At 47.2% G+C, this 16,519-nt stretch overlaps 1 protein-coding gene across 1 annotated transcript in view; it reads right to left on the reverse strand.

Moving 5' to 3' along the window:
• The window catches only part of PPP1R3F (protein phosphatase 1 regulatory subunit 3F), a 91,778-nt gene extending 80,607 nt beyond the window's left edge, over window positions 1-11,171 (reverse strand). The window contains exon 1 of the mRNA XM_078664519.1: window positions 10,288-11,171. Within this exon, the coding sequence (XP_078520645.1) occupies window positions 10,288-11,171 (884 nt within the window). The remainder of the gene's footprint in view (window positions 1-10,287) is intronic.
• Window positions 11,172-16,519: the final 5,348 nt, after the last annotated feature.

Consider the following 16,519-nt stretch of genomic DNA (forward strand, 5'->3'; position numbering starts at 1 on the left):
GCCAACGGGGAAAAGAAACGGGAAACAGTACGGATAGTTCGGAGCATAAGAAAACAAGAAGAAACAACAGCAGCAACCTGTGAATGAAGGGTGAGCTGGTGATTAATTTTTATACCCAATGTTTTTACCGTAGAAGAAGGAAGGGGAGGGGTACCAAGAGTGAGGGGCCAAAAGGAAGAGTTCCAGGGACTGGAGGAGCCACCAGTAAGCACCAACTCGGTTTTATCCGGATTGAGCTTCAGATGATTGTGGCTCATCCAGTCCCTGATAAAAATCATAATAGACTGAAAATTGGAAATAGCGTGAGGGGAAGAAGAAAGGTCGAAGACCAGCTGGAGGTCATCCGCATAGTTGTACACAGCGACCTCCAGCTGTTGAAGTGCAAAGATCAAAGGATAGATGTAAAGATTGAACAATAGAGGAGAAAGAGAGGAACCTTGGGGAACACCACAAGTGATCTTCAAAGGGTCTGCCACGAACTCTCCCAGCCGGACCGCCTGTGTGCGATCCCGCAGGAAGGACGAGAGCCACACTAGTGCTGACCCCCCGATACCCGCCGCTCCGATACGTGAAAGCAAGATGGAATGATCCACCGTATCGAAAGCGGCGGAGAGGTCGAGGAGCACCAGGGCTTGATGTTTATTTTGGTCCTGACCCTCCCTGAGGGTGTTTAGGACCGACACCACCACTGACTCAGTCGAGTGTTTGGGGCGGAAGCCAGCCTGGCAGGATGCCAAGCCTCCAGTGGCCTCAACATGGGTGCTAAGCACCGAGGCAACATGCCGCTCAAGCACCTTGCCCAAGTATGGTAGCAAAGAGATGGGCCGGTAGTTAGAAGAAATAGCAGGGTCGGCCCCTGGTTTTTTCAGAATGGGCACAATAGTAGCCACTTTGAGGGCCGGGGTCACAATTCCCTGAGAGAGGGTACTATTTAGGAAAGTGATCGGGGGCTGTGTGCAGACCGAGAAAATTTGCTGCAGAATACGAGCCGGGCAGGTGTCAGCTGGTGAGCCCGACTTAACTTTCAGCAAAGTTTCCCGGAACCCGGTTTCCGTAATAGGAGGAATTGATGTTAGGCTAAGCGGCAGGGCTGGTGGGCAGGGGTCAACATAAGAGGCAGATGGAGGGGGAATGTTGTTTCTAATGTTAAGCACTTTATCAATAAAGTAAGAATTTAATGAGTCGCAGAGGGTCTGAGTAGGAAGGGGTTTCGATGTACTCCTATCTGAGAAGGCTAACTCCTTAACTATCGAGAAAATTTCTCGTGGTTGGTTCTCAGCTGCTAACATTTTTGATGAAAAGTAAGTGGTTTTGGTTTCAACAATCAGTTTCTTATAGTCCTGCCGAAGTGTTAAGTAACGACTTTTCAGAAGGGGGCAGTATTCCCTTCTCCAGAGTCTTTCAGCGCGCCGAAGGGACGATTTCTTATCTTTAAGGTTAGTATCAAACCATCTATTCGCCTCCTTGGGTCTTTTAATTGAGATCCGGCGTAGGGGCACCGCTGGGTCGCAGCCATCCGTAAGCCAGGTATCAATCCCAGTGGCTTGTGCTGACGAAGGTAAGTCTGGCACAGTGGCTAGGAGAGAAGATGATAATGAGGTCAAATCGACCCGGTTCCAATTCCTGGCCCAGAAGTTCTTTTCCCGCGGAATCCTGGGTGGTAAGGTAAGATGGAGGATAAAGAAAATGATGGCGTGATCGGACCAAGGACAGGGAGACACTGCTACTGAGGAGATAGAATAGTTAAGGGACCAAACTTGGTCAAGCACGTGTCCACCAGTATGAGTGGGCACCTGAACACGGGAGATAAAATTTAGAGACTGAAGGAGATCAGAGAATTGTTTCGAAGCCTGACATTCAGACGGATCATCGGGCCAGTAGTTGAAGTCCCCCAATATAAGGAGGGAGGCATGATTAACCGTCAGCGTGGCTACTAGGTCCTGGAAGGCTGTAGTGAAGTGAGGGGTATTCTGAGGGGGGCGGTAGGTAAGTAAACAAATCAGAGGAGGGGAGAAAGTATTAGATCGAGCTACCAGATACTCAACAGAGTCAATAAAGGCAGATGGAAGTAACTGAAAGTTGTACTCAGTTTTGGCGATAAGCGCCACACCGCCTCCTTTTTTCCCAGCAGGGCGGTCTGCTCGAAGAGCCACATAAGTAAGAGGGAGAGCCGCTAACAGAGCGGGGAGTGACGAGTCACCAAACCACGTCTCTGTTAAGCACAATATATCTGGCTTCTGGGTGTCAAGCAAAATAAATAGGTCCTGGTGATGTTTCACCGCTGACCTAGTATTTATCAAAATAAAAGACAACGAGGAAGGAGGGGAGGGCAGGGAAGGGCAGAGCATTGGAGTAGCGGGGGTGAGACCAAGAGTTGCAATCTTACTAGTGATGACAGGAGGAAGTAGCCACTCACCTTGTAGGAGCTTCAGGCTAGCCGGGGAATAAGTGGTAAGGGGAGCAGAGAGACATGCCCCTAGCCCCGGCCGGCCGCGGACGGGCGCAGACGGGCTTAACTCAGGCACAACTCCGGCGCGCCTCCGTCGCGCCCGCTGCGCTCGTCCGCTCTGCTGACACATGAGGTACGAATAAATAACCCGTGACCAGAGTGGGCGGGGTCAGCAGGGCAGGGAGGGCGGGGTGATTAAAATTAAGTACACAAGAAATTCGCCGCTATTGTTCAGCGGAAGAGCAAAGGCCAAAGGCTTGCAATCAGCCTCAGAAAAAGTAAGTATGACTATTTAAAAAATATCGCTAGCCGCCAGCGAGCCTGTCCTCTGCCACCGGACAGCTCGAGTTAGGCAGGCAAGGCAATACGGAAGCTAAGTAACCCGTGACCAGAGTGGGCGGGGTCAGCAGGGCGGGGAGGGCGGGGTGATTAAAATTAAGTACACAAGAAATTCGCCGCTATTGTTCAGCGGAAGAGCAAAGGCCAAAGGCTTGCAATCAGCCTCAGAAAAAGTAAGTATGACTATTTAAAAAATATCGCTAGCCGCCAGCGAGCCTGTCCTCTGCCACCGGACAGCTCGAGTTGTCTAGCAGCTTGGTCCTGGTGCAGTGAGACTCCGGACTGGACTCTCACTGTTGGTGTATCTGGTGCAGGGCTTCTGGTATCCGGGGGTTGGTGCTGCACAGCTTCAGTTGGTCCTGGTGTCTTCAAACTCAGACCTTCCAGAACACAAGTACCTTATCCTTGTTGTCTGCTGCGTTGGTCAGGCCGGGGAGCTGCAAGGCGGTGGACCAGACTCTGCTTGTTGGTGCCTACAGGGGAGTAGCTCCTTCATTTCAAGGGAAACTGTCAGCAGTTTTCGAAGTGCCGGCAGGCTACCAAAGGCTTTGGTCATTCTCCAGCTTGCAGGATGAGCCACTCTGTCGCAATTGTCAAGAGAGGGCTGAGAACGGGCCGGGTTTCGAGCCAAAAGTCCACAGTTCTGCTGTGGTTCTCGCCAGGCAGTGACTATTGTTTGTCGTTCGTCTCTTGATCCGTTAAATCTGAGTTCTTGAGTTCAGGGGTGCCACCTAAATACTCAATTTAGGGATGTTAAGGGGAGTGACAGGTAGTAGCCAATGGGCTTCCTACCTTTATTTAGGATGTCAACACCCTCTATATGACCACTTCCTGTGGGCATAGCCCTGACCCTAGATTGAAAATTCCATCCAAAACAAGATAGAGGAATCTAAAAGGTGGGGTCCACATCAGCTGGCCTAACCTAGGGGTGGTGCTGGCTCAATGTGGGCACACCTCCTAATCTTACTAATTTTCACGCTGGTTTTGCCACCAAAAGTGGGAGTAAGACAGGAGGGTGGGCATCTCCGCTATCTGGAGAGGCCTGGGTCGCATAACAAAGGTGGCAGGGTCTTTGAAGCTTCCCGCCCTAAAATGGACATCCTGCGTGGAGGAGGTGTGAACACCTCTGCCAAGAGCAGGCTTTGTTCCTGGCCTACGAGACCAAAAGCTCTCACCTCAGGAGGTCACAAACCTGTCTATGGTGTCTGGCTGGTCGAGACCAGTCAGTCAACACACTAACAGTCTGTAGGTTTTCAGAGGATACCACTAAGGTGCCCTCTCGGTGCCCTGCTTAATAAATCCTCCACTGGCTTCAGTGTGGGTTTATCAAGATGAAGTGTTTCGTACCAAATATCTTGGGCTACAGAGAAGCTATCATGTAGCTGGGAAACTCATAATCCCAAGTGTCCAGTCCATGTATTTGTCATGGCTTCCCTGTGCACAGTAATATCTATGGTTCTGCTTAGATATCACAGGGACACATCCACTCACACAGATATGCCCACACATGGGAATAGTGCACCCTGCCTTAGGGCTGTAAGGCCTGCTGTAGGTGTGATTTACCTATACCACATGCAGTGCATGGCTGACATGGCACACAGTTGTGTGTGACAAATCTAGAACAGTTGTCCTTTACAGTGCATGCACTACTGTGCCCTAGAGCTACCTTGCAATCTTCCGAGTCAAAATTATAACAGTCCACATGGAATAATCCAATTGAAACTTGTGAAGATTAACAAATCAGTTCTTTAATCCAGTTCTTTGTGGATGGCAAATTCTTTTCACAATCTTCACATTCATGTAGCTCAACATAAAAGTTACAATGTTCTCTTGTTAGTTAAGTTGGACTACATGAATGTGAAGATCATATCAATGATTGCTTGGAGGGAGCTGAGAGAGGCAACTGATCGCCGGCCACGATGGCCTTGCAAGTGATGCACCTGGGGCGGGCTGGCAAGTGGTGCAGGTGGAGTCCCGTCGAGGTGGGAGTAAAGCGCTCCTATTTCTTCAAGCCTTTGATAAGACTGCTGTGGTGCGTAGAATGCCCTAGAGCGGGGCAGTGCACTCTTGGAGGCTGTAAAGTAGGGTGTTGCCGCCAACCAGATGTAGGAGTCCGAGGGCTTGAGCAGCAGTACTAAAATCACTTTCTGTGAGAAATGGTTACACTTTCTTAAGTAGACAGAGCTGACACGAGGCCTTCATTGTTTTCTTGGAGTGTTTCCCTTAAAGATGAGGTCGGTGTCAAGGTGAATCCGCGACACCTCAATTAGGTGAGAGTTGGGGTTCATGTATTTAAGCCAGGTTTGTACTGTTTCTTGTTGTTGTTTTCAGAGAATAACAGCCATTCTGTGCTGAAATTCAGGAAGCTGCTGGACACTTAGATCTGGCTGAGCTGCAAGTAGTGTTTGGACCATTGGATGTCTGTAGTGGAGGAGACGTTCAAGTAGAGCTGGCTGTCATGGGCTTGCACATCCCGATTTCTGAGATGGGCTCTGTTTGTGCAGTTTTTTCTTACGTAGCAATAGAAGCTCCAGGACACTCAAGCTTTCAGCTGAAATTTGATAGCTGCAGGAGGTGTACGAGCTAATATGAGCATATTTCATTCCTCTCCTGGGGGAGGGGGATGTAAGCTTATACTCCCTCACTCCAAGTGAAAAATGGCTGTAAGTGGCAGCATGCAGGGCTTAAATGTCTCCAGGCATTCTAACAAAAGTCTTTAGAAATGCTGCTGCTGGCAAAAGCCGAGTTTAGAGACGCATGATTCTGCCATATATAGTGCTTGGAAATAAAAACAAAAGGACAACTTCAGTCAAAAAAGCGACTCATTTTGTATAATTTGTTAGTCTGACAGGTAAATCTGGAACTGTCTAAACATATTTTATGCTCTTCAGACACTCAGGAGGGTTTTGTGGTGAGGTTGGAGTAAAGTGCCTGGCACTCGCAGTGCACTCTACTTTTAGACTTACGCTCTATGGTAATGCAAATGTATTCTCTATAAAAAAAATTTAAGGGGGAACCTGACACATATTTGACAACATTATCAGATCAGCAGAATATGATTCTTCTTATTTAAAATTTGTTTTATATTATAATTTCTTTTATTATTTTATATTTCAGATACGTACTTGGGATGTATTTACTCTCACCAAGACAACACGTTTATTGATACAAAATAGTATCATCAAGCTATGAAAAATAAATTGTACAAACCACACTTTTGAAATCATACAAAATTCGGATTTTCCAAGGTTCAATGTTTGTCAACAACATTTATATTATTCCATATATCATTTGTGAATATGGTTCATTATAAAACCCAACATTTTTCTAGAATGTTATTTAAAGAATATATTTACGTGACATTAAATTCATCATTCATTAAAATAGATTATGTAGTTCACTGTCCTTAATTAACATAACACAAAAATAAAGTACATTAACTGCAGTAATTTTTTTTAATAGTTTACTAATTCTTTCACTTTCCTAACAACATTTGAATATCATATTGTCACTCACCAAACATTAGTAATCCTTATAAATCGATATTTTAATGATCTAGGATCTACATTTATTTTTCTGATATATTCATTGTTGTTCATAGGTCACCCCAGTAACTGTTCTACCGGTCAAATAAATGAAGACATTTGAAATACGCCGGACACTTTAATGCTTCAAACTTTCACTGGTAAGGGACCTTGATGAAGCTTTTTCTGGATGCCTTTTGGTCGAACCACTATTTCTTAAGTAACCTGGCCTCCTTGTTTTGGAGGCTACCTCCTTGTTTTGGAGGTTATACACTGCACAACTTAGAAATTCACAAGATCAATATTATTCTATAGTTCATTTACAATACATCATCCCCCTATGAGTGGGGATTTAAACTCTCAACTTTAAATGTAATTTTGTTTCAATTTCAAATTCAGAATGTGCAGATGTTTGATCTACAGTAGTTATAAATTAAAATCAGTTTTCTTGTGTCTCAACATGAAAGTGATTAACTGGTTCACTATAAACCTAAATTATTTGTAGACTATTATTATATATAAAGGTACAAACCAGCCATAAATATACTCCAGACCAATCTTTGAGTAAATCTAGCATCACACATGGTTCCTCACAGGTACCCCATACAAAGTAATGGAGGCAGGGGCTTAAAATAGTATTGCATAAGATTTTTTTTTAAATAAATTAGTTTAATTTGACTTTTAAAAAATACGTATAAATAAAAAATATTATTGTATTATATTTTTGATAAATATATAAATGTAAAAACAAATGTAACTTTTTACATAATTTCATTATGTTAAATGATATACCTAACTTTTAGCGTTTTTATACATAATAAATATACATATTCTACTTTGTTAGATTTTTTAATATAAATCTTTAAAAAATAAGTTTCATTTGAACAAAGTTAAATTAAACATTAAATTCAACTTAATAGTGGTGTGGCATTTTTACTTTATTCTATATTTAAGATATATAAATTACATTTACATTAATATTTCTTATAAAACATTTCATAACTTTTTTAAAGAATTTCATAAACATTTTAATATTTCTTCATACTTTATCACATGGACTTCTCCACCCCTGTGGCGGAGAACTCTGCCTACAGGTGAAAAGTTCTAGAAAAAACTTTACTCTCTTAAATCTGGCTCAACCCGCTTTCATAGGATGAAACATGTAAATCTACACTTAGAAATGGGAACTAGCTAAAAGTACTACATTTACTATAAAGTGTAAGAGTAAATGTATATGGGTAGGTGTATTTGTGTGTAAATTTACCTTTGAAAAAAGGCACCACAGACGTTCATTTTGCATTCTAATGAAGGAAAACCTGCAGTTCTCAGTCGTTGTTCAAACCCCCTGACTACTGTATTTAGTTTAGTAATACTGATTGATTCTGTATTAACAATATCTCTGTTACCTCATATCCATGAGTATGGAACAACAAACTACATTTGATTACAAAAAAATTATATTTCTCAACATTTAAAATTTTGGGTGAGTGAAGGACTGTTTTTCAAATATAATCCATATGGATAGAATTGGACAGGAGCTGTCTCTATATTTCTAATTTGTTAATTAAAAGCAGTAAATTAGGAATGATATACCAATGAATAATGAGTTGAATTTTAATGGGATAACAAACATCATAATGAAAAAAATATATGGCCACTGTGTACATAATACTAAGAGCTATTTGTGAATAATATGTGGAATTTTACTCCAAACATAATTCATCATTGCCGACTATGGTACTTTAGGTCCCAACAGACAATGCTCAGGAATATTATTGTAAGGCAAAATATTTAGGATACTATATTCAATCTATTTGTGACTGAACTATAACTTATGATATGGTTAGCAATGTTTTTATAAACAAGGTATAAGTAATGACAAATATTTTTAAAAACTAATAAATATTTTGTCAGTATATGTTATATATATATATATATATATATATATATATATATATATATATATATATATATATATATTCACTTCTGTAACAAAGCTGTAATCAGTAGGCCACAAACCTGGAAACCAGCAATAATAATTAATACAGTGATTTTTATACAGTGTTTCATACTTCAGTTCTGTCATTTCTAAGCACTGTAAATAATAGATGTTACTATTACCCATTCATGGTATTAAATTTACTAAGCTTTGGTATGGTCGAAGTCTGAGTCGGCCTTGACCGGATTCAAATTCATGACCTCAAGATCACCAGTACTAAACGTGTAGCTCATTAAGTTATCCTTCTGCGTAACTCAGCCTTCACCTTCCCAAAGGTCGGTAAGTTGAGCACCATAAATTGGGTAAAAGTTACATTTATTTGCAGAGCTTAGAAACAGCAGAAATGGGATATAACATAGTAATTTGCTATTATTACTATTGCTGTGTTCACCAAAACGTTTTCTGGCGCTACTGTGAAATTTGATTTAGTTGCTGTAGGGGAGATATTGCATAATGCGGTGTATTTTCATGGATTTACAAAAGTGTAAGAGAAAGAAAATGTGCAACAATCTTAACAGGCAAATCATTCCATAGTTAAGTAGCTGCCTTTGGGAATGCCCGTTTTCCCAAACTTGAAGAGTGAACTCTAGGTATTCGTAAAAGGAAGTACGTGTTGGATCGTAGATATCTTGTAAGACGATATCAAGATAATTTGTTAGCCATAAAGGCCGTGCTGTTGGGGTAGATGGATTTATGAACAATTGTTAACGTTTTATAGACGGCTCCGTCATGTAATAGCAGTCAATAAAATGTCTTTCTGGCTGAACTAACGGAATCCATTTTTTTAATATGACAGAGCTGCCAAATTGATGCACTCTGAATTAACTGCAATTGTGCACTGGCGCAATCAATAGGACTCAATTAGCATAAACAATTCTTGACTGAATTAGGGCATATAGCACCTGAATTCTTAGGTCTTTTTCTAGAAGTAGTTACATTGGTAGAAGCAATATTGGTTCAGAATGGCAGGACTTTGTAGTGTTAGCTATATAAGTTGCCAGACTTAGGTTGTAATCGAGGTAAATTCCATTTGTTATGTACGAACAATGAAAGTACAGGAGGCGGGCCAAAGAAGTTGGGACAGTGTAAATCAACAACCCTAGCTTTACGTGACATCAATAGCAATTCTGTTTTGCTAGGGTTACGTTTCAAGTAATAAGCAGACATCTACCCACCATCTTATTGACTCGAGACTCATAGCCGAAGAATTTTCACTTTCTTTAGACAGATGTGCATCTGTTGACAGGCCAAAAATCAACTGGATACCACCATGAATGAGTTAGTCCCTAAATTATGCAATTAAAGGACTAGAGGGCACAAGCTGATATTAAACAGCAATGGGCCCAAAATGGATCCTTGTGGGACTGTTGGTGGTGACAGAAGTGGGGGAAAGGAAACTATTTGTGTTCTGTTGTGTAAGGATGATTCGAACCAGGCCAACATGATTCCTTTAATTCCTATATCAGACAAACTCTCAAGTGAAATATTACAATCGATTGTGTCAAATGTGGCAGATAGCTCCAGGGGAACCAGAGCTCCTGGACCTGTAGCACCCATGATTCTATGTAGGTCATCTAGAGCAGAGAATACAAGTAACCTTATACTATGACTTGGCCGGAACCCGGATAGTGATGTGTTTCCCTTAACGTACATTAGGTGGGACAAGCAAACATACTGTGTTGACGTCACATTTAAGAGAGTGTAAAGCCAAGCAAGGATAGGGATATGAAGCGTGGGGTGATGGGATCATGGAGTTTTGATTACACCCATGGACTTGACGCATGCAGAGGACGAGACGATTCCAGTTTCAGACGTGTTAACAGAAGGACACATGAATACTGGCGGAAATCAAACACTCACAGCAATGCTGGGTAAATATTTCATCATTCGATAATCGATACCAAATATGATTCAGCTGCAAAACTGAATTGTATCGATTATCGCCCCACCCTTGGCTAAGGGGAGGGCGGAGTTACCTATTTTTCACTGGCTTCAAGCAGCTTTTCAGACGCCTCTGCTCCACCTCCGAGACCACGCGTTTAACGGGCGGCGACGCTGGGCCACCCCCGGCCGCCTTCAGCACCACGCCATAATTCCTTCCCCCATTGTTGGCCCAGAATGTCTGGGCAGGCGTTTCGTATCGCACCACAAATTCCAGCCTGGCCCCGTCGAAGTCGTAAGGTGGGACGAAGGCCAAGCGGAAGGCGAACTGGTCGGTGCGGCCGTCGTCGCAGGGCGCGAGGTAGTCGGCGGGGTGGTCGTAGTAGGAGGTCCAGCGGTCGAAGGAGGCGCGGACGTAGACGCTCTTGCGGTAGGAGAGGTTGAGGACGCGCAGCACCCCGCGCATGGCCTGGCGGTCGGCGGGGCAGGGCAGCAGGCTCTCCAGCTCCACGGCGCCCGCCTGCACCCGCTGCGCCAGCTGCTGCGGGTTCGCTGGCAGCAGGAAGGTGGGGAAGAGGTAGAAGTGGCCCTGGGGGCCCCTGCGGGCGGGCCCCAGGGCCCCCAGCTCCTGGGCGGGGTCTGGGGAGTGGGCGTGGCCGTCGCACAGCGCCTCCTGCTGGTGGCCGCCGGGAGCGTCGCAGCCGCAGGGGCTGCAGTGGCGCGGGCCGGCCGCCAGGGGGAGCCCGCGCGCCTCGCACAGGCTGTCGTAGCACTGCACCGCCACCAGGGGGAGCCCCAGGGCGTCGGCGAAGCGCACGCGCCGCGCGCCCCCGCCCCCGGCCGCCGCCGCCTCCTCCTCGGCCGGGCGCGGGCGGGGCGTGGGCGAGGAGCGCGGCAGCAGCCGGGGCTCCGCCTCCTCCGCCTCCTCCTCGTCCCCTCCGGGGGCCGCCGGGGAGAGCGTCGAGGCCGGCCAGGCCATGGCTGGCGGAGGAGCGAGGCGAGCCTGGCGCACCGGCCGCGAGGCAGACGAGGGGACTGGGGGGGCCAATGAGGGGGCCCCGCACGGAAGGAGGCGCGCGCGGGGACCAATCAGCAGGGCTCTTAGGGAGGCAGGCGGTGGCCAGATCGAGGCTTGCAACGCGGGCCCCTGCTGGAACGCAAACACAGCGGCCGATGGAGAGTGGGCTCCATGTTTCCTATACTCAGAAACATGCGCAGTGCGCATGCGCAGAGGGGCTGGCTGTTGGGGATGAGGAGTGATGCTGACAGGCAGGGACTGCCATGTCCAGGAGTGACCAGCAGAGGGCGAGCCCAGCCAGGGCCTGGCAACAAGAACCATGCAGCCTGCCTGCCTGGTGATCCACAATCACATAACAAGCATTGGCCAAGCAAACAGCTCTTGCCTATTTATTTATTTATTTATTTTTGTGTGTCTGCCATTTATTGCAGTATTACCCTTCTACCTGTGTATGGTTCTCTCTTGTAACTTGCACATGTCACTTTTCTCTTGTAACACACTCTTTGCTCCTCTTACATTTTGTTTGCTATTGATACTTGCTCAAGTGCCACCATTGCCTACGTAACGTTTGTTCTTGTGCTTGAGTGTCCTCCATTTATTGCAGTAATATACCTCTACTTGTACTTTGTACGCTTGTGTAACCTGCACACGCCACTTTTTCCTCCTGTAATGCACCGTTTGCTACCTCTTGTATTTGTTTTCTCTCGATTGTCACTTTTGCCTCATGTAATCTAACGTTTGCTTTTGTAATTTGTTCACTTGTAATTTTATCCTCATGTATCAGTACTGTTCCTTCTGTGAAGCGCTCTGACACCTTCGGGTAAAGTCTGCGCTATATAAAAACACATAAAATGAAAATAATTAAATAAATGTATTTCAGTATTCACAGAAATGATCAAAATAAAAAGTGCTATAACTTGTGTTCATGCGTGGATTTTTCTGCATGTCTGCTTAAGTTTGATGTGGGTGGGTGAGCGTGATGACACACTCACATACATATGTCAACATGTCTGTATGCCCATATGCTTTAAAAAATAAAATCATTAGCAATGCAATAGTTCTTGCAACAGCGAGAGTTAGAGCGATTTGCGTGGTAAATGACAATGTCTTACGCATGTGTTTTGGTTTGGAATGTAGTAGATGTATTTGGTGTGGAGTGGGTTGTTTTCAAATTATTAGTTGTGGAATTGTGTGGTGTGGTGTGTTTGTGTAGTGGAATTAAATGGCATTGTGAATAGATTTATTTATTTGTGCATTTTTATATAGCATGAACTCTTCCTGAAGTTGTCAGAGCACTTTACACAATAGAACCGGTTACATCACATAAGGACTTCAGAGTACATTAATTACATAAGAGATACAAACAGATAAACTCTAAACTCATAAGAATGGTAGTAAGTACATAAGTCTACTACAGATACTAGTGGTTAGAGTCACATATATACAAGTTGCAAATTCACTCAAGATTACATATTAAGAAAGGTAGAAGCGATTCGGGTTGGGTGTGCGCGTGTGTGTGTGTATGCACATATATATAAATATATATATATATATATATACACACATTACATATTTACACAACATGATCTTCTTGCCATTGCTGGGGCTCTTGCTTATCGTCCGTCCTTCAAGGTGTTGTTGCATTTACGGACAGTGATCTTGGGACTGGAGCGATCCCTGACCTGGTGAATTCCAGATGTCCCCCACTCTTGCGACATCTTTAGTGAGTGCTTCCCGGCTTCTGGCCTGTGTCCGATGACGTGGGGGGAGAAGAAAAAAATCAGCCCAAACTGGCGCACCTTTCATTTTGGCTGCTCTAGGCCTCCTCACCACCTCAGGCAGGGCCCGCCACGCCAGTCCGGACTGCCACCGATGTCCTCCACTGCTCCAATCCATGGGCTACCTGCCTCAGCCGCCTGTCTGCATCACAGCGATCACTGCTGGTCCGCCGTGGCACTGTACTCGGGGCCTCTGCATCTCTCACAGCCAGCGCTGGACTGAGAACCAAAACCGGCCCTGGCAAAGTGCTCGGCCCCCACCCCCCCAGGGGGGTGGTTGGGGGTGCGACTGCGCTCGTTGCCAGGGCCGGTTTTCGGCCGATTTTGTTACAGGGCCGTTTTTGCAGCAACGCTGCAAAAACGGCCCTGTAACAAAACCGGCCCCCAGAGGCCCAAAACCGGCCCCCACCCTTGCGGCGCACCCGGGGATTGCCCGGTGCCCGCATCGGCCAGTCCGGGCCTGCTCACAGCTGCGCTGCCTCACACATGCCTTTCCGCTGCCTCGCCCCAGGTCGATTCCTCGCTCGCTACTTCGCCGCCGATACGGCATCAGACCCTGGTCTTGGCACAGTCGGCAACGGGGGAGATGGGGACTGCTCTCCACAGCCTCAACTCCAAATTGTAAGGCAGAAAATGCCGGATAGTGTCAGCTGCTGTCAGGCCGGCTGCGGAGTTCAAAGCTTTGCCGCCGACATCTTGGCTGCATAGATAGGGGTGAGAGCTGCACAGAATAGATAGAAAAGAAGATAGATCGGGAAAAGTACTTATGCAGGAAGTGGTGAATTAACTTGAAGACAGAGGAGCAGAAAGAGTGTGTGAGAAAAAGAGAAAAAGGGGAGAGCAGGCCACAGATGCATGAAGAGGGAAGACCTGTGTAAGCAGAAGACACCCCAAGAAGAGGAGGAGAGCATGGGATTGAGGGACGGAAAGCTTGAAAGGGCTCGTGAAAGAAACTGTGCTTAGTGTGTGTAAGGATCAAATGATACATATTCACTCAAACCGATTTCCACAAATGATCATTTGTCTGCGAACATTTGTGGCAGTAACACCGGGTCAGTGACCTTTAGTGGCCGTCTCACCAGAAGGTGCTGTCTGGGAGTGGCCGCGGGCTACCACATGACGCTTCAGTCACATTAACAACCTGCCCGTGTCTTGGAGATTAAAGCTGGGTGGCTGCAAAAGATTGTCATTCCAAAAAGTGGGAGTGATTCTAAAATGTCTGGAACAACTGGTGTAGAGTGACCCAGGCAGACAGGTGTAGCGTGACCCAGGCAGACAGGCGTAGAGTGACCCTGGCAGACAAGTGTAGAGTGACCCAGGCAGACAGGCGTAGAGTGACCCTGGCAGACAGGTGTAGAGTGACCCAGGCAGACAGGTGTAGAGTGACCCTGGCAAACAGGCTTAGAGTGACCCTGGCAGGCAGGTGTAGAGTGACCCTGGCAGACAGGTGTAGAGTGACCCTGGCAGGCAGGTGTAGAGTGACCCTGGCAGACAGGCGTAGAGTGACCCAGGCAGACAGGTGTAGAGTGACCCAGGCAGACAGGCATAGAGTGACCCAGGCAGACAGGTGTAGAGTGACCCAGGCAGGCAGGCGTAGAGTGACCCAGGCAAACAGGCTTAGAGTGACCCAGGCAGACAGGTGTAGAGTGACCCAGGCAAACAGGCATAGAGTGACCCAGGCAAACAGGTGTAGAGTGACCCAGGCAGGCAGGTGTAGAGTGACCCTGGCAGGCAGCTGTAGAGTGACCCAGGCAGACAGGTGTAGAGTGACCCAGGCAGACAGGTGTAGAGTGACCCAGGCAGACAGGTGTAGAGTGACCCTGGCAGACAGGTGTAGAGTGACCCTGGCAAACAGGCTTAGAGTGACCCTGGCAGGCAGGTGTAGAGTGACCCAGGCAGACAGGCGTAGAGTGACCCTGGCAGGCAAGCGTAGAGTGACCCTGGCAAACAGGCGTAGAGTGACCCAGGCAGACAGGTGTAGAGTGACCCAGGCAGACAGGTGTAGAGTGACCCAGGCAGACAGGTGTAGAGTGACCCTGGCAAACAGGCTTAGAGAGACCCTGGCAAACAGGTGTAGCGTGACCCCTACAGGCAGGTGTAGAGTGACCCAGGCAGACAGGCGTAGAGTGACCCTGGCAAACAGGCTTAGAGTGACCCTGGCAGACAGGTGTAGAGTGACCCTGGCAAACAGGCGTAGAATGACCCTGGCAGACAGGTGTAGAGTGACCCTGGCAGGCAGGTGTAGAGTGACCCTGGCAGGCAGGTGTAGAGTGACCCTGGCAGACAGGTGTAGAGTGACCCTGGCAGACAGGTGTAGAGTGACCCAGGCAGGCAGGCGTAGAGTGACCCTGGCAGACAGGTGTAGAGTGACCCTGGCAGGCAGGTGTAGAGTGACCCTGTCAGGCAGGTGTAGAGTGACCCAGGCAGGCAGGTGTAGAGTAACCCTGGCAAACAGGCTTAGAGTGACCCTGGCAGGCAGGTGTAGAGTGACCCTGGCAGACAGGTGTAGAGTGACCCTGGCAGGCAGGTGTAGAGTGACCCTGGCAAACAGGCATAGAGTGACCCTGGCAGACAGGTGTAGAGTGACCCAGGCAGACAGGTGTAGAGTGACCCTGGCAAACAGGCATAGAGTGACCCTGGCAGACAGGTGTAGAGTGACCCAGGCAGACAGGTGTAGAGTGACCCTGGCAAACAGGTGTAGAGTGACCCAGGCAGACAGGTGTAGCGTGACCCTGGCAAACAGGCTTAGAGTGACCCTGGCAAACAGGCGTAGAGTGACCCTGGCAAACAGGTGTAGAGTGACCCAGGCAGACAGGTGTAGAGTGACCCTGGCAAACAGGTGTAGAGTGACCCAGGCAGACAGGTGTAGCGTGACCCTGGCAAACAGGCTTAGAGTGACCCTGGCAAACAGGCGTAGAGTGACCCTGGCAGACAGGTGTAGAGTGACCCAGGCAGACAGGTGTAGAGTGACCCTGGCAAACAGGTGTAGAGTGACCCAGGCAGACAGGTGTAGCGTGACCCTGGCAAACAGGCTTAGAGTGACCCTGGCAGACAGGTGTAGAGTGACCCTGGCAAACAGGCTTAGAGAGACCCTGGCAAACAGGTGTAGCGTGACCCTGGCAAACAGGCTTAGAGTGACCCTGGCAAACAGGCGTAGAGTGACCCTGGCAGACAGGTGTAGAGTGACCCTGGCAGACAGGTGTAGAGTGACCCTGGCAAACAGGTGTAGAGTGACCCAGGCAGACAGGTGTAGAGTGACCCTGGCAAACAGGTGTAGAGTGACCCAGGCAGACAGGTGTAGCGTGACCCTGACAAACAGGCTTAGAGTGACCCTGGCAAACAGGCGTAGAGTGACCCAGGCAGACAGGTGTAGAGTGACCCAGGCAGACGGGCGTAGAGTGACCCTGGCAAACAGGCGTAGAGTGACCCTGGCAAACAGGCTTAGAGTGACCCTGGCAGACAGGTGTAGCGTGACCCTGGCAAACAGTCTTAGAGTGACCCTGGCAAACAGGCGTAGAGTGACCCAGGCAG

Source organism: Lissotriton helveticus, chromosome 10 (assembly GCF_964261635.1).
Source record: "Lissotriton helveticus chromosome 10, aLisHel1.1, whole genome shotgun sequence".
NCBI classification, from domain to species: Eukaryota; Metazoa; Chordata; class Amphibia; order Caudata; family Salamandridae; genus Lissotriton; species Lissotriton helveticus.